Below are 19,321 nucleotides of genomic sequence, written 5' to 3' on the forward strand. Positions count from 1 at the left end.
GTTGTATTGTATGCTTACAATACATATAGAAATGTGTTAATCATTAACTAATAGTATGGGATGGTGTTTTTCGACTCAGCTACAGATGCCGATGGAGACCAGAACTGCTTTGGAAAAATATGAACGCCTTGGGGCTCATCTGGAAGAAGGTAGCGCAGCGCCTTGATTTAAACGATTCCATGTCTTGGTGGGTTTGCGTAGCTTATTGTCAATATCTTTACACCTGTTTTTAAGACTTATTGACTGAAACGGGCTTTCACGAAAAAAGTTAGGGCTTTGCTACAGGATACACCCTCCACAAGTTAAGGAAATAAAAATAAAGGTATATATTTCTGTTTTATTTAAACCTTTTAAGTTCGTATGCATAGCCCCATTTGGCTGTTTTAGTTTTTTTTTTCTTTCTTCAGTAATATTTAATCTCCTTACAGAAAAACAACATATGCATTTTACTTTTTTTGTATCTCTTTAGTAATATTTTAGTGTAAAAGGATAACCAGTATTTAAACCTTTTATGTTACTTTATAAAGTTATTTTACACAATGTTGAAAAATTAATAAGAAAGCTACATATTTTGGCAGCTGCTGCTTTAATTTTCAATGAAATGAAAAAAGCTCTCCAAGAGAAAACCTCAATGAAGAAGAAACAGTTTGCACTATCTAAAAAGGAGAAACCCTCATTTATAAAGGTTTGCTGCAGATGACTTAACTGAAAATAAATGAATAGTTCCTATGTGTATAATACATATTTATCTATTTGACTTATGCCTTTATTCCAGCAACTTGCAACATCTGAGGTACAATTTGTTACATTACTTTTGTTTTTTGCAGCACAGGCAGGTGAAGTGACTTCCTCAGGGTCACACAGTGGTGTCAGTACCAGGATTTGAACTGACAAGCTCCGGGTTTGCTGAAATATTACTGAAGAAAGAAAAAAAACAAAAACGGGCAAATGGGGCTATGCATACAAATGTCCATCCATCCATTATCCAACCCTCTATATCCTAAATACAGGAGCCAATCCCTGCCAACACAGGGCACAAGGCAGGAAACAAACCCCGGGCAAGGTGCCAGCCCACCGCAGGGCGCACACACCCACACACACCCACACACCAGGGACAATTTAGAATCGCCAATACACCTAACCTGCATGTCTTTGGACTGTGGGAGGAAACCGGAGTACCCGGAGGAAACACAGACAGACACAGGGAGAACATTCAAACTCCACGCAGGGAAGCGAACCCGGGTCTCCTAACTGGCACCTTTCACTGCGCCACCATGCCGTCCGCATACAAACTTAAAAGGTTTAAATAAAACAAAAATATATACCTTTATTTTTACTTCCTTAACTTGTGGAGGGTGTATCCTGTAGCAAAGCCCTAACTTTTTTCATGAAAGCCCCTTTCAGTCAATAAGCCTTAAAAACAGGTGTAAAGCTAAACTTGCAGCAGCACTATTCAATTACACTTGCCTAACGCCTCTCCTAAGGGGAGATACTGTGGGATCTAGGCATCAGTCAAAGCACCAATCACAGGCCCGATTAGAAAGCGGGAAGCTGTGATTTGTCGTCTCCCTCCCATGTAACAATCACAGCCCGTGTTACAACGCACTATGTATGTATGTGTATATGTATATATGTATATGTGTGTGTGTGTATGTATGTGTGTATATGTATGTGTATATATATGTTGATATGTGTATATATATATATATATATATGTATATATATGTGAATGTGTATATGTATATATATATATATATATATATATATATATATGTATATATGTAGATATGTGTATATGTAGATATGTATATATATGTATATATGTATATGTATATATATGTTTACATAACCTCTTTAACACACTACTTCTCCGCTGCGAAGCGCAGGTATTTTGCTAGTAATTTTATATATTGCAGAAATGCTGTCTGAGTCCTCGAAACTGAGCAATATTTTTTCCAGCATAGAGTAAGGTGGGAGATGGGGAAAATCAGTCAGGTTCTGTTTAACAAAGTTTCTAATTTGAAGATTGTGAAAGAAATGTGTTGCTGGAATGTTAAATTTGGAATGTAATTGTTCATAGGATGCAAAGATGTTGTCTATATAAAGATCTCTAAGCAATTTAATCCCAAATGTTTTCCAGATATTAAAGACAGCATATGTTTGCGAGGGTTGAAAAAGGTGGTTCTCATGCAGAGGTGCCACAGATAAAAGATTCTCCATCTTAAAATGCTTTCTACATTGGTTCCATATTCTGAGTGAGTGAAGCACAATTGGGTTATTAGTATATTGGTGATAATTTGCATTTATTGGGGCACAAAGCAGGGAATATAAAGAAGTTCTGCAGGATTTTATTTCTATTGCGGACCAAGCCTGTATATGTTCATCTATTTGTGTCCGGGTTTTTGTATGTTTGCTGCCCAGTAATAAAGCTGAAAGTTAGGTAGAGTCATGCCACCTTCTGCCTTAGGTCTTTGTAGAGACGCTCTTTGGATACGTGAATGTTTTAAGTTCCAAGTAAATGATGTTATGGTTGAATCTAATTGCTTAAAGAATGATTTATTGATGTATATTGGAATGTTTTGAAATAAAAAGAGAAGCTTAGGAAGGATATTCATCTTAACAACGTTAATTCTTCCAGCTAGAGTGAGATGAAGGGTTGACCATCTATGCAAGTTTTGCTTAATTTTTTCCATACAGACGGCAAAATTTTGTTGATAAAGAGCTTTATGTTTACTTGTGATATTTACCCCTAGGTATTTAAACTGATCTGCAATAATAAAAGGGAAGGTGTCCAATCTAATATTGTATGCTTGAGAATTCATTGGAAAGAGCACACTTGTATTCAAATTAATTCTGAGAGCAGAGATCTTTTGAAATTCTGTAAGTGCTGTTAAGACTGCAGGCACAGTTTTTTGTGGGTCTGATATATACAAAACCATATCATCTGCATATAGAGAGATTTTCTGTTCAAGTCCTTCTCTGATAATCCCCTTTATCTAATAATAATTTCAACAGTGAACTGCCAGTGGTTCAATGGTGATTGCAAATAGCAGTGGTGACAAGGGGCATCCTTGTCTGATACCACGTTCTAGTTTAAAGTAGTCTGAATTAATGTTGTTAATACAAACTGAAGCTTCTGGATTGGTATACAGTAGTTTGATCCATGCACAAATGTTCGGGCCAAACCCAAATTTCTCTAATGTAGTGAAAAGGTAGTTCCATTCAATCATATGAAATGCTTTTTCTGCATCCAACGATAATAATATCTCCAGGGTGTTTGACTTTGCAGGTGAATATATTACATTAAACAGACATCAAAGATTGGAAGCTAAGTGTCGGCCTTCAACAAATCCAGTTTGATCTTGTGATATTACCAAAGGCAGCACTTTCTCCATCCTTCTAGCTAGGACCTTGGAGAGTATTTAAATATCATTATTCAGTAGTGAAATCGGTCCGTATGATGTACATTGTAATAAGTCCTTATTGTGTTTAGGAAAGACGGTGATTAATACTTGGCAAAAAGTTTGAGGTAGAATTTGATTGTCTCTAGCTTCTGTAAATGTTGCTAATAAGAGGGGAGCTAGCTGAGTGGAGAAATTCTTATAAAATTCTACAGGGTAGCCATCAGGGCCTGCTGCTTTCCCACTCTGAAGTGACTTTATAGCATCTAGTAATTCTGATAGCGTCAGAGGTTTATCCAATTCCTCTGCAATAAAAGTATTTATTTGTGGTATCTGTAATGAGCTTATTAGCTTTCTCTCTGTGTTCATAGTAATGATGTCTTGATTTTAAAAATGAGTTGTTCAGTTTCTTTGGTTGTTAAGTGGTTGAGCTCTGAATGCAGAGCCTGTCTTTTCCTGTGAAGAGCCTCACTTGGACACCTGGCATGTTCTTGATCTATTCTAGTAATTTTGCTGGTTAGCTCTGATACCTTCTTGGTTTCTAATTTATTTCTGTAGGAAAGATATGAAATAATCTGTCCTCTTAATAAGGTCTTTAGAGTTTCCCAGAGTATTCCTGCAGAGACCTCTGAGGATGTATTTGTCTCTAGGAAGAAACTGATTTGTTTTGATATATATTCTGTACACTTCTCGTCTGCTAATAGAAGTGGGTTGAGACGCCATCTGCGAGATGAGTATGTGGGGCATGTGATTTTAGCTCCAAGATCAGAGGGGCATGGTCGGAAATAACAATAGCGTCGTACTTGCAAGATTTAATCGTAGGCAAGAAATTATTATCTATAAAGAAATAATCAATTCTTGAGTAGCAATGATGCACTGGTGAGTAGAAGGAATATGTTCTTGAGTTTGGGTTTGGAAACCTTCAGGGGTCTGATAAGTTGTGGTCAGTTAAAAACTATGTAATTGTCTTTGCAGTGTTAGATGTCATCCACCCTGTGAAGGAGACTTATTGTATCTAAGAGTGCATTTAACACACAATTAAAGTCCCCAGCCATTATAATTTTATCAATTTTCACATTGGGAATAGATGCAAATACATTTTGCATGAATTCCCTATCGTCGACATTGGGTGCATAAACATTTATCAAAATCACTTTGCAGTTAAATAAGTTGCCCATGACAATCACATATCTCCCTTCAGGATCAGATACTACGTCTGATGCTACAAATGAGACTGCTCTATGTATAAGAATTCCCACACCTCTAGTTTTCTTTGTAAAGCTGGAATGAAGCATTTGGCCAGTCCAGTCTTTTTGCAGCTGGAACTGACCCTTGCTTAATAAGTGGGTCTCCTGTAAAAATACTATTTTAGCGTTTAGACCTGTTAGGTGAGAGAGTGTCCCATCATGGAGACATTGATTCTGAATTTTTGATGTCATTTTATAGTCTTAACTGGAAGTGAGACAGCTTTAACCTTAATTTCCAATTTTCCTACGAGTTATTGCCATGCAGCCTATTGTTACGTTGGAGGTTATAATTAGAAGGATTAAAAGGATAGATTAGATATAGCTTGCTCTCTTTCTCTCCCCCCCATCCCCCCACCCCCCCATTTTGCCTCCCCACGTGAGGCTGGACCCCATTTCACAAAGTCCCAGTTCTCTGACATACCTAGAGACAGAGCACGTCCAAAACAAAACAAACCCCCAGCAGTGGAGTTTGAGGATTAAAAAGTAGAGATATCTATTGCCGATAAAGTCTAAATACTATAAGCATAAAATATAATCTTCAGCAGTCTTGAAATATTAAGACAGTAAACCCAGGGAATGGTGTTAAAAAGTGGCCCTGGATAAGCATAGTAAACCCTAATGCAATAATAACAACTAGCCAACCCGCAGCATACCATACGCTGCATAATTATTTATTGATGTGTGAACACTTCCTGAAAGACACAGTTGTCCAAATGGGGTGGATTTGAGGATACGACTGTGAGTGAATGAAAAGATGGAACTCTGGAGAGAGCAACATACAATTGTTCCGTGACTGAAAACTGGCTCTGTGTTGCATCTTGCCAGCCATGGTCGGCTGCCTTAGTGAATTATATATATAGATAGAAGATTATACCATAGAATGCACAGCGTAATAGTAAACTAAATGTAAAAACATTGAATAACACTGAGAAAACCTTGTACAACAGAGAAAACTTAATACTGCAAGAGTTCGCGCTATAGTGCTACAACCGCTCGCTAAAAGCACTTTTTTTATGAGTTTTAAGCACAGGGAAAAAAATGAACATGTGAAAAATCCGTAATTTAATAAACCACCAAGAAAAGTAACATTACAACAATGCACGCTACAAACCGATCGCTGTAAACAGAAGTGAAAACAAAATCAAGCCCGGTGCATTCTTTAACTGCCTTCTCTGCCTTATGCGTCCAGCTCCCTCTCTCTCACGTGCCTGTGTGTGTGTGTGTCTCTCTCGCGCGCCTGTGTGTGTTGCTTTTTCTCTGGCTCGCTTGCTCGCTGCATAGGGAATGCACAGGGAGAGACTGAACGCGTGTGGAAATCACCAGCGCACACGGCTGCTTAGTGAATTGTTGGTGGGCGGGGCTCTGTGAGTTGGCGGGTATGGCTCTGTCTTGCGTCTTGCCTGCCATGGTCGGCTGCCTTAGTGAATTATATAAATAGATAACAATAAACCAAGGGTATGATGTTTAACGCTCTCCTTTAGAACAGTAAAAAAAAAAAAAAAACTTCTTTAATTTCTTCCACACATGCGCGTGTAATTGTAATTAGGACATAAACAAAAAGTGGCCGAGAAGAGAAAAAGATGTACAGTGGACCCTTGACTTACAATCTCAATTCGTTCGTGAAGGCTGGTTGTAACTCAAGTTGGTTGTAAGTCAAAACCCATACCCATAATGCGTTCTGAACCTCTCACAGCAACAATTACTTAACCTTTTTATAATAAAAAAGGGTTGTATAATGTACATAATTTACCAAAACACTAATAATTTTTCTAATGTACTAACCAAAAAGTTATAAAAAGTGCCTAGCCTACCAGAAACAACAATTTCGTACCGTACTCACCATTTAATTTAACATCTTTGGGTTGCAGGAAGGGAGGAGGAGGAGAATGAAATGGAAGGTAGTTATTGTTTGGAAGGAGCCTCCTTATACAAATCTTTTCTTTGTAAAATTGTCGAGATGGTGGATTTTGACATGCTGTACATATTAGCGAGATCGGTCACATGAACGCCACTCTCATATTTCCGCACAATTTCCTTCTTTGTTTCGATTGTGATCACTTTCTTTACCTTCGTTACCTTCTCTTCCTTTCTTAGCAATTATCGAAATAAATTATATAAATCACTGCACTGACCGAAATTACGTCCACAAACACATGTATCTGGGCTCTGACTGATGCTTACGAATGCTCTCGGCTGTTTGTTTATAATCGCACAAGCGGATACACGTGACCGCATTCGGGTCGTAATGCAAGATGTTGGTTGTAATTCAAAACAAAAATTTTGGTTGTAAACCAAGTTGTTCGCATGTCAAGCCTGTCGTATATCAAGGGTCGACTGTATAATTATGGTACCCATATCATTACAAGCGGATCAGACAGCAGGTAATATCTTCTTGCCATGCCATGACAGGATGCGACTCACTATCGTATTTCAAAAAAGTGTCAGGATCAGCTTTCTTAATTCCTTTTCTGCTTCCTTTTTCTGGAGGAGAAGATGTAATACTTGTCTTGAATATCCACTTTCAGTTTGGCAGGATACAAAATGTTGTATCTGATATCGGCTTTCCGTAACCGCTGTTTAATGTTGTAAAAGCTGCATGTTTAGCAGCTGTTGAGGATGAGAAATCAGGGAAAATACGAATGTGGTTATTTTCGAATATAATCTCTTGATTGTGTCTGAGAAGTGATTAAGCTTAAACTGTAATCTCTCGAAGCGGACAATTAGAGTCCTAGGTTTAGTGGTATTTGATCCACGTATGCGATAAGCTGCCGCTATCTCGGTAGTTGATTTAAAGTCCTTTCCAATTATTTTTGAGAGCAGTTCAGCTACGAGTTTCACTGGGTTTGGACTTTCATGATTCTCAGGTAGACCTTCGATTCTAATATTATTCCTTCTGCATCCATCTTCCAGAGCTGCAAGTCTGTTTCCAAGTTTTTTGCATTCAGATTTCGCAGCTGTAGCTTTTCCATCAGCGGTAGATGTCAGATGTTCCGCTGTTTCAATTCGAGTTGTGAATGTCTGCTTAACGTCTTCCAGGTGATCGGCAGGTTCTCTCAATTTAGACACATTTTCCTTAATGTGTTCTTCAATTTTTCCCAGCATAACTTTAAAGGCTGCATCAAAACGATTATATATACAGTACGTTTTTCCAAGTCTTTATACTCCTGCCGCATCTCTTGCAGCTCCAGCTGCAGCTTCTCGTTTGTCTTGAGCAAGCCATTTATTTCTTTCTTTGTATTTTTCTGAATGTCTTTCTTGAGCTCATTTATGGCCGTTGTGATCATTTCCTTCAGTTCGGACAAATCGTTTCAGCTTTCATGTTCCGTGGGTGAAGTGGCAACCCCCATTACAGCCGTGACCTGCATATCTTGAACCTTTGCTTCCATTTTTGCTCTCAAATGGAGCTGATGCAGTGGAGCGGAGTCCTGGGAAGTCAGTGCTTTCGCCTGCCTATTCCAGGTCAGTCTCTGAAAGGCTGTACCTTGCACTTGGGTTTGATGCCTGTCTAGACTTGGGCGTAGTTTTAGGTTTCTTTTCCATTTCTTTCTGACCCCCTTTCTTGTTACTCATGTATATACACTGTAGTAGAAACTCCTCGGGTTGGGTAAATACAGGATACCTCGGGATAATAAGAAATACGAGAAAAAATAAAGCCGCTGCTAAACGGAGCTCCACTTCAGACGTCCATCTCCCGTAAATGACAAGGGTAACAAATGTAGTGACATCAAAACTGGAGTGATGTGCTTGGATTTTCCTTTCCTAGTTAAGATTCTGGCAGCTGTATTCTTCACTAGTTGCAATCAATTGATGTCTTTTTTGGGTAGTCCTGAGAGGAGTGTGTTGCAGTAACCTACTCAATTAAAAACAAAAGCGTGAACTAATTTTTCAGCATCTTGCAAAGTTATAAGGGGTCTAATTTTTGCTATATTTTTTAAGTAAAAAATGCAATCAAGTAATCCAGTTTAGTTTCCCAATCAATAAAGGGGTCATGTTTCTTTAATCTCATTGGCCATTCATTGGAACAATGCCATCAAGCCCCCAAGCTGTTTAAAGAGCGGCTGGACACTCTTTATAATTTGCCCTGCTACTTTTTGCATATGTCAAACTTCTTTGAAAAGATGCTTTTTCTAGTGGTCCAGGTTATTACCAATCCTGTTATGCTGTCCTACCATGAAAAAAGAAAGGATGTCAGACTCTAAATTCAAAGTGAAAGAGAAGGGACCAGGAAATAAACATGCTCAAACAGGAAGCTTAGGTCTGATCTGGAAGGACAAGTGAATTGGCACCAACTGAAAATTGTTATTCTAAAGTCAAGGTTGAAATCTAAGCAAGATTTCAATAACTGTGAGACCAGAAATATCACTTTCAAAAGAAAGGTTTTCTTATCCAAATACTAAGATAATGTAACATATTTGACAGTGGTTTAAATACTGTGCAACTTTCCAGGACACGTGACCCAACATATTAATGATGACTCCACATTACAGTAAAATCTTGATTATCCATCAAGGGCCGGGACTGAGGCCATGACGGATACGAGAGAAGATGGATAACAGAACAGCTATTTTAAAAATGATATACTGTAGATTAACGAATAGTATTATTATTTCCAAAACAAAATATAATATGATATAGTATTAATAAAATTAGGAAAACACAACTCAGAGGTACTGGAGTTTTCAGCGTTTTACTTGGAGTCGTTCTGTAATAAATGGTGCCCTGTCTTGTACTCCATTATCTGAGTTACAGAGCATACCTATAATACATTAAAGAGCACTTCCCTACCAATTAGTTTTCCTCCTGCCACTCACATTTTTTTATCTGTACCGCAAATACTCCAGCTTATTGTCTCCTGACTCCCTACTCAAAACCTCCTAAATTCCTTTTTCTCCTAACTTCTTTTTGTCCGCCCGTTACAGAACAGAATCCCTTCACCCAGTCCCATTACTTACAGCATTCATTCCACCCTTTCTGTTCCCCAACAGCACATCACAAGCTGCCTGCACATCACAATATATTAACAAAACATAACAGATTTTAAAAACAAAATTAAAATACAGGGGAACATTAACATTACCTTCAGTGGTTTCCATTTTCAACACGTTTTTCAATTTTGTCCGCATCACGCCTTATATCATTCGCTGTTGTTCTTCCTACTCCGTAAATTGAAGCAATACTTGAAGCACTTTTGCTGTTTCGTAAACGTTTAACAATTTCGATTTTTTGTGACAATTCCAACACCACATGCCTACACTTATCAGCCATAACAATGTATAGTAGATTATTTATAATAAAAGAGAAAAGCTACAAAACGCTATTAAAATGGAAGGTATGTGTGGCCTAACACGTGGTGCTTGGGAAGAACGCTATGCGCTAGCACAAGGAAGAGTTGTTCCGACGTTCAGAGCTTGCAGCGTACCACATGACAGTGATAATACAATAACAGGTAGGCGATGGCTTCTGCTTTTTTTTATTTGGTTCTGACAATTAACAGAGACCGACAGTTAATCAAGGTTTTACTATTTTTACTATTTTACTTTTTCATTTTAATTGAAAATCTTTTTAAGGTCTTTATGTTAATTGATTTTATTTGTAGTTTTTGAATCAGTAAGAAAAAAATAATTATTCAGATGCATCTTTACAGAGATTATGTATAGAAATGTTGCATCTGCCTTAATGTCTTTGAGTTTGATTAATCTCTTACTGTTTTTTTAACCTGATAAAATGTTTGAATAGGTGTAAAATATTTCTGTACCAGTTTTTTGGAGTGGTCAGTATTTCCGGTCTGTTTTGTTTTGCTTTCAAAAGAGTACTTTTGTATTTGATACATGACATATTTAAATAACTTTTTTCATTATTATATTTACAACTACACGTTGAAAATTATACTGCCAGCTGATAAACTTTTCTCTTTAGAGTGCAGTGCTAGTAAGCAAAAAATTAAAAAGTGATTATTTTTTATTATTGTTTAAGGTATGATCCAAAAACAGACACTTGGACAACAGTAGCACCTTTAAGTGTTCCCAGAGATGCAGTTGGAGTGTGCCTACTTGGAGACAGACTTTTTGCAGTTGGGGGATATGATGGACAAGTTTATTTAAATAGTGTTGAATCCTATGATGCCCAGAATAATGAGTGGACAGAGGTAAGATTAAACTTAGAATAAAAAAAAACATTGTTTATGTACTATAGTAAATAGGTTATTAAATCAAATTACTAGTCAAAGTAAAGATAAAATGCAAAACAAATGTGAACTATAAAACCAGAAAAACACTTTACTTAAGTGCCAATTGCTAGTGTAAACAATAGTTATATGTAGTCCTAAATGCAATAAGTGCACGCAAATGTAAACATTTCACATCCTTCTTTTATAAAACAACATAAACTAATTTTTCATTGGACTAACACCAAAACACAGACAACATGTGGAAAGGGAAATATTGACAAAGTTGTTAAAAGTGAAACAAAAGAAAACACTATCCAGCAAAACACATAAGCTTAAAAATACATATTTAATAACATAACACCAAGGACTTTGTTTTTTATACTAGTACATGAACAGTTCAGTTTGTTTAATAGATAGTTGAAGATTATGAGTAAATAAAATAGTAAAGTAAAACCTTAACACAAGTAAAATCATACTGTGTAAACTTCACTACTTGCTGCAGGCACATGCATATACTCAAACATCATTGTCATCACCTTCCTTTTTTGTTCATTGGTGCATTACAATGAATGTAACAAACAAATTGATGAGTGCAACATCACAAGTGCACCTGGATGGAATTAAAGGAACTATTCATTTCACTATGGTTCACTATTTCACTATTCATTTATTTTCAGTTAAGTCATCTGCAGCAAACTTTTATAAATGAGGGTTTCTCATTTTTAGATAGTGCAAACTGTTTCTTCTTCATTGACATTTTCTCTTGGAGAGGTTTTTTCATTTCATTGAAAATTAAAGCAGCAGCTGCCAAAATATGTAGCTTTCTTATTAATTTTTCAACATTGTGTAAAATAAATTTATAAAGTAACATAAAAGGTTTAAATACTGGTTATCCTTTTACACTAAAATATTACTAAAGAGAAACAAAAAAAGTAAAATGGATATGTTCTTATTCTTTAAGGAGATTAAATATTACTGAAGAAAGAAAAAAAAAATAAAACAGCCAAATGGGGCTATGCATACGAACTTAAAAGGTTTAAATAAAACAGAAATATATATTTTATTTTTACTTGCTTAACTTGTGGAGGGTGTATCCTGTAGCAAAGCCCTAATTTTTTTCGTGAAAGCCCGTTTCAGTCAATAAGTCTTAAAAAAAGGTGTAAAGATATTGACAGTAAGCTAAGCAAACCCAGGAAGACATGGAATCGTTTAAATCAAGTATCATTACATCTTCCTTTCTTAAAGAGAAGTAAGGCAGTACTTATAAGCTTACATATTTATATATAGACATACATACATATATATATATATCTATATCCGAAGCCGTGCAAGCACACTCTTGAGAATGCAACGTATAGTTGTACAGAAGAAAAGCAATCTTGCCTCAAATGAATGGCAACCTTTTGTAGGTCTATGAACTTAATTTAAACTTTAGGTTTACACGGTGCTTTCTTTCCGAAGTACCTGCACTCATGAATATGTCTGTATGTGTCAGTCGGTCAAATCCACACGCTTCGCACCGGTGAAGTACCGCTTTTAAATTTTTATTAAGAAGAAAAGAAAACCTTTTTAAATTGAGGGAAAATATACTAATAACAGTTTGTTAAGGATCTGTTTTTTTGTGAAGCTGCCTTCACTCGAGTGATCACTTCGAGCTGACTTGTTGGCCAACTATAAGCGTTACCTGGTAGATAACCACCCATACAATCAGATTGTGAATCAGACTACGAATGCCGTGATTGTAATTACCCCGATCTACATGTTGTCAAATAAACGAACCACACGCCATGGTGCAATTTTAGGGGCTTCGCCTGTAGCGCTGACGTCCGAGGTTCGATTCCCGTAAGGGAGTAAAGTGAGTGGCTGGTTACCTACCAGGTAACGCTTATGGTTGGCCAGCAAGTGAGGTAACATCAGCCACGATGCCTTCAGTTGTGAGAAGCAGATCATAGAATGGTTGAAAATAGTTTACTGTCAAATAATGCAAAGAGTACGCGACACGTCTTTCCCCCTTATTCTTGGCTCATCAGGCGTACACACTCACTGCACTCGCTTACGGTAATCGAACCTCGGACGTCAGCGCTAGAGGGGCTTCGCAGCGGTGAAGTATTGCTTTTAAATTTTAATTAAGAAGAAAAGAAAACCTTTTTAAATTAAGTCTTAAAAAGAGGTGTAAAGATATTGACAATAAGCTACGCAAACCCACCAGGAAATGCAATCGTTTAAATCAAGGCCCGAGTCGAAAAACACCATCCCATAATATTAGTTAACGATTAACACATTTCTATATGTATTGTAAGCATACAATACAACTGATAATATGTTGCGCTTATTTATCTGGTGTACCGACATTTTTGCGCGTTTAACGTCTGAAATCTAACGTGGTTTGTGCCCTTCAGAATGAAAACAGTTTGCATTTACCTTTTTAATAAAAGGCGAGCTTTTAAGCCTGAGAAATCACCCCGTAAATGCACACGTTTAATTGCACATGTGTTAATATGTATGCTTACACAGTATTAAAAGACACTCAAAAATTAACGTCATTTACCTTCGTTCCCGCGTTTGACTCGTGCTGTAAATCTCTTCCTTGTTTTTAGTTCACGTGATTACGTAGGAGGCGTGATGACGCGATACGTGACTCTGCCTCCTCCATTAGAGTATATGGACAAAAAACATGTTCCAGTTATGACCATTACGCGTAGAATTTCGAAATGAAACCTGCCTAACTTTTGTAAGTAAGCTGTAAGGAATGAGCCTGCCAAATTTCAGCCTTCCACCTACACGGGAAGTTCGAGAATTAGTGATGAGTCAGTCAGTCAGTCAGTCAGTCAGTCAGTCAGTGAGTCAGTGAGGGCTTTGCCTTTTATTAATATGTATAGATAGACAAACAAAATTAAAAAAACAACACTTTCTGTCATTTAAATATCCTTAACTGTATTTGGGTACTTTTTTTGTAATTTTGAAACTTTACAGTACTTCATATTACAAACAACTTACCATATTTGATGGGGGATATTATGTAAATATGTAGTATTACAGTAAAAAAACACAATTATTCTTTATGATGTGTCTGGCCCATGCATCTATGAAAAACATTTAATGAACATCAATTAATCTTTTTATTTTTGACCTATGACACTTTGTTTTAAAAAAGTAATATGTAACTGAATGTTTTGAGTTTGCATGTTACCACCAAACAAAAATAGTAAAAACATATACAGGGATTCCTTTGTTTTGGTTTGGTATTACTTTGTGCATCTTATCTTCTATTGTTGTTCATTTGTGTGCTGGTGTTACCAGACTGCAAGTTGCTGCTAAAACTGCTAGAAATGGCAATATTATCCATTTCTTGACTTTTTGTAAGGTCAGTCTCATAAGTCAAAATTGAGGTATTTACTGCATGTTTAAATCATCATTTAGGACTTTTTAAAGCCTCAGCCTTCAGATTTAGACTTTAGCAAAACAACATGGTTTGCTTCACTCTCTAATTTCTCCTTCCACTGCAGCACTTTGAGGCTTCCACTTTGAATGATCATCCATTTTGTCTTTTGTTACAATATGTTAGAGAGAGAGGTTGGGATCATGCGCTGATTACAGCGCATTGCCAAACCCACCCAGATTGAGATCCGAGTGCAGCTGTGCAATTGGTAAGACCTCAGCACCACACTGAATAGTGCAAGATTTTTTTACTGTGGCTGTAGTGCCAATCCTCCCAAAAATCCTCAAGTTTTCCCTGCAAGTTGGAGGACCTGCTTGCAGGGCTGGATGCAGATTAACATCATACTGAGGACGGAGCAATTGCAGGTTAAGGGCCTTGCTCAGGGGTCCAACGGAGTGGAGTCAGTTTTGGCATTTTATGGGGTTTGAAACAACCTTCAGATTGCCAGCACAGATTCCTAGCCTCAGAACTACCACTCTGCCCAAATGAAGGAAGTACCCGGAATTAGTGCTGGGCGGTATACCCATTCTTACCGAAAACCGTTTTTTATTTTTGTTATGATATGGATTTTTGTTATACCGCAACACCGGTTTAAATTGCCTAAATGACGTTCGGAACGTGACGCAGCGTGAAACTGTTCACGTGGGGACCTTTTTCACTGCTACACCACTAATCACAGCGGTGTTGCACGGGGGCTCTTTTTCACTGCTACACCGCTAAATAGGTAGTGGTAGTGTAGGTATTGCACTCTGAAAATGGACAGAGAACATTCCGAAACTGAAACTGAAGCTGTAGCAGACGATAAAGTTGAACATGATGACACAAAATAACTTTTGCCGAAAAAAAGGAATCGCGTCCGTTATCTGGAGATGCTTTGGTTTTAAAAGGTCAGATGTGGACCATTATGTTCAAATGTGTAAATACTGTTTCTATACTACTGGATAATACTGCAAGCAAAGTTGTACTTCTTTTATTTGTTTTCAATACTGTGTAATGTACCTGGGTACCGTGTAATAGTGTGACGACATGTTGACTTTATTCTCGACATTTCTACTTTATTCTCGCCGTTTATGTCAAGATTAAAGTCGACATGTTGACTTTATTCTCGTAATTTGCCATTAAAGTAGAACATTGTAAAATGAAATTTTAATTTACTAGATTTTCTCAAACCCTGTCATAAGTTATATAGCACATTAAATGCTTTGTGTTAAGTGTTCCCCGAGCCATGTTAAATCGAGTACGTGCTTCTTAAACTGACTTCCTCTTGTACTGAGGAGGCACCCGCAGCGATTGCCCGCACATGATATTCATGATATTCCTGCTCTCAGAACATTTAGAATGCTAAGATAAATACTTGATATCATTTTCATGATGAAATGCATTAAAGCATGTATTAATCATGTGGGGGCACAGCGGCGTGGAGGTTGCATTGCTGCCTCGCAGCAAGGGTGTCTCGGGTGTACCCTGCCTTGAATTTGCACGTTTTTCTAGTGGGTTTACTCGGCGTGCTTCAGTTTCCTTTCAAAATCATGTAGGATGTGGGATTTTGTTATGCTATATTGACCCTGCTAGTGTATATGTTGCTCGTATTCACCCTGCAATGTGCTGGTGACTCGTTCAGGATTTTCTCCTGCCTTGCACACAATGTTTGCTGGGATGGGCGCAACCCTGAATAGATGGCATAATTAAACATGTATAGCGAAGATATTTTTAAAGTTCTGAACACTCTGTAGGCTAAGTTTATAACTAGTTTCAATTTCACAAAGACATTTATCGTGTGGTGATTGGTTATGTGGAGAAAGTAAAAGGAAGGATAGGAACTGGGGTTTTGGTACGTCAGGCAGACAGCACGCGTGCAATAAAGAAAGCCCGCTTAGAAGAACATCCTTTGAATACTGTGTTCGTGTCTCCGACCACCAGATCACAAACCCAACATTTACACAATATTTAAGTTAAACCTGTGCGATACCCATTCATACATCCAGTTTTTTGGAGCCTCGTCACACCTGCCATAAAGGTCTCTACACTGAACGTACACCTGGGGACCCCTTACTGCCAGGGAGCAGCACTACCGCCTCACTACAGTGCTTGTTTAATACCTGCTGTAATGCATTTCATCATGAAAATGATATCAAGTATTTATCTTAGCATTCTAAATTTTTAGAGAGCAGGAATACCATGAAATGAATGGATTCTGTGCGGTGATTGCTGCCTCCTCTTAGTGCGGAGGAAGTCAGTTTAAGAAGCATAGTGATTAACAACTGGGTCGGGGAACACAACACAAAGCATTTAATGTGCTGCATTAACTTATGACGGGGTTTGAGAAAATCGAGTAAATTAAACATTGATTTTAGGATGAAGTTTAGTTTATGACATTCTACTTAAATTATGAAGTAAACTATGAGAATAAAGTGGAAATGTCGACTTTAATCTTGACATAAGTGTCAAAATTAAAGTAGAAATGTCGAGAATAAAGTCAGCATGTTGACTTTATTCTTGACATATACCGGTAGTTTGTTTTTTTCTTCTCTCTGTCTGTATTTTTTTTTTCTTCACCGTGGCCCTAATGCACTTCTGTAGGGCTATACCACAAATAGCATTATACAGTAAATGCAAGTTGCAGTTTTATTATTTATGTATATAGCTTAGCTTGAAGCAAGGTCCATATTAATGCATATGCAGTTTGCCTAAATGATGGTACAGTTGGTAAGGATGTCATCACAAAGTTGCACTTGTTTTATTTTATTTTATTTTAGTTTGGTGAATACTGTGTAATGCACCTGGGCTTGAAGTCTTGAAGTAATAGTGCAGCTATCAGTAATAATACTATTATTTATTTTATTGTTATTATTTATTAGTTTAAATATTATGCAGTTTATTGATGGTAAAGTTGTTGAAAAAGTCACTTTAACGTGTCAGTGGACAGAGATGGTTAACATTAACAAAGTGTAGTTGGTTCACAAAAAATATTTACTATTTATTACTTTTCTAAGACATGTTCCGTGCAATACAACTTTTGACAAGCACCTCTGGATATTTTACTAAGTCTAAATGCCTCTTTGGATGGTTGAAAATATGTTGTCAAAATCATAGTTTAAGTTTTTGCAAAATTTGTTCAATAAAAAGGTTCTATATTTTGACTGCAACTGTCATGCAATGTGATTCCTTCTCTTTAGTGCCACCCCCTTGAAAACTATCACTTTATGGGGCCATGCAAACCTGGATTAATACTTGTGTGCACATTAAAATGTTTTTTTGTACAATGTACAATTCTCATAACAGTGGAATAGGTTATTCTTAGCCAGTCTACTGCAGTAATTGCAGTGGAAAATGTGGTTAACATTCACTCATGCATGGGGAAAAAAATACCGTCCAATACCCTGAAACCGGGATAATTTAGAAAAATACCGTGATATAGAATTTTGGTCATACTGCCCACCCCTACCCGGAATTGAACCTGCAATCTCTTGATTATGAGACAGCAGTTCTTACCTCTGCACCAGCCAAGTGGTCAATATGGTAACATGACCTCATAAAAGTTACCTATTAAACACTTGCTCTTATCTGCCCTACCGACTCATACTATATTTTTTTTCCTTAGGTTTGATTTGATATGTCTATAATTGAGAGGATCGAAATGGAGCAGGGATGGGTGTTAGATAGCTGGTTGCTGTGAGTGCCTATCAATATAAAACATGGGCTTTTTTTTTAGTTGGCATTTTTTTTCCTCTCTTATGCTAGGGCCTTTGAGCAAGCAGGGTCAGAGTGTACACAACTGATAGTCATCCTGATAGTAGACCCTCATCTCATCTTCTCCACCACCTGTCCTGATGAGTGTTGCAGCAGCAGCAGGCCAAGCTGGTCAGTTCAGACTTCCCTGTCCCCAGCTACAGATTCTAGCTTTTCCTGAGGAATTCCTGGGCAGTCCAAGGCCAGCCAAGAGGTATAATCCCTCCAGCCTGTCCTGAGTTTGCTGCAGGGTCTCCGCTCAGTATGAAGTGCCCAGAGCACTTCTAAAGGGAGCCAGCCAGTGGTGATCCTTACAACATGCCCAAACCATCTCAGCTGACTCCTTTCAATCCAGAGGCGTAACGACTCTACTCTGAGACTCTTCTGAAATGCTCATCTTGTCACCCTTTAACAGAGTATCAGTTCAGCCACCCTGAGAAGAAACCTAATTTCTGTTGTTTGTACTCGCAATCTCATAGCTGAGAACAGGGATGTAGGTCAAACGATAAACCAAGATTTTTATCTCTAGACTCAGCTCCTGTGTCTTTGGTTATATTCTTGAATAAAAGTGCACGTGTTTATTTGATACTAGCAAAATACCCGCGCTTCGCAGCGGAGAAGTAGTGTGTTAAAGAGGTTATGTAAACATATATATACATAAACATATATACTTATATACATATCTACATATACACATATCTACATATATACATATATATATATATACATATATACATATAGACATCCACATATATATATATATATACATATATCAACATATATATACACATACATATACACACATACATACATACACACACATATATATATATATATATACAGTGGAACCTCGAGATACGATCACCTCTGTATACGAGAAATTCAAAATACGAGGAAAGTATGAGCGAAAATTTCAGATCTAAATGCGAGCATTGGCTCGCGTAACGAGCCACGACCCAGGCTGTGGGTATAGCTCGCGGCTTAGCGAGGGGGCGTGGTAGCAGTTGCGAGCCGCGATCTGCGGTGTCTGCGTTTCTCACTTAAGTGCACAGGTGGGAAACTGCCCACATCCATGATTGTTCCTGTGGCTGATGGGCTGCAGCTGCCATGTCCTCCCTGCATATATAGATAAGCGCGAGCCGGTTAAGGGGGAGAAGAAGTAAAAGAAAAGAGAGGAGAGAGAACGGAGGTTGTGGCAGGCAGGCAGGCGCAGTAAGTCGGTGCGGAAGAGCGAGCGCAGGCTCGCGTGTAGCTGAACAGTGAGCTGAACAGGCGAGCCAAACAGCTGAAGCAGGACGGTGTAGAGAAGGTCAGCTGCATTAAGAGTGTCTCGCCTGTT

At 37.8% G+C, this 19,321-nt stretch overlaps 1 protein-coding gene across 4 annotated transcripts in view; it reads left to right on the forward strand.

The window, feature by feature from the left end:
- Positions 1 to 19,321, forward strand: part of LOC114663090 (kelch-like protein 4) — a 638,922-nt gene that overhangs the window by 607,021 nt on the left and 12,580 nt on the right. For 3 of the 4 annotated variants that reach the window (XM_028816853.2, XM_051935331.1, XM_051935329.1), the window contains one exon: positions 10,622 to 10,793. The exons of the other annotated variant lie outside the window; for it this stretch is intronic. In XM_028816853.2, the coding sequence (XP_028672686.2) occupies positions 10,622 to 10,793 (172 nt within the window). The remainder of the gene's footprint in view (positions 1 to 10,621; positions 10,794 to 19,321) is intronic. 4 annotated transcript variants of the gene reach the window in all.

Source organism: Erpetoichthys calabaricus, chromosome 12 (assembly GCF_900747795.2).
Source record: "Erpetoichthys calabaricus chromosome 12, fErpCal1.3, whole genome shotgun sequence".
NCBI lineage: Eukaryota > Metazoa > Chordata > Cladistia > Polypteriformes > Polypteridae > Erpetoichthys > Erpetoichthys calabaricus.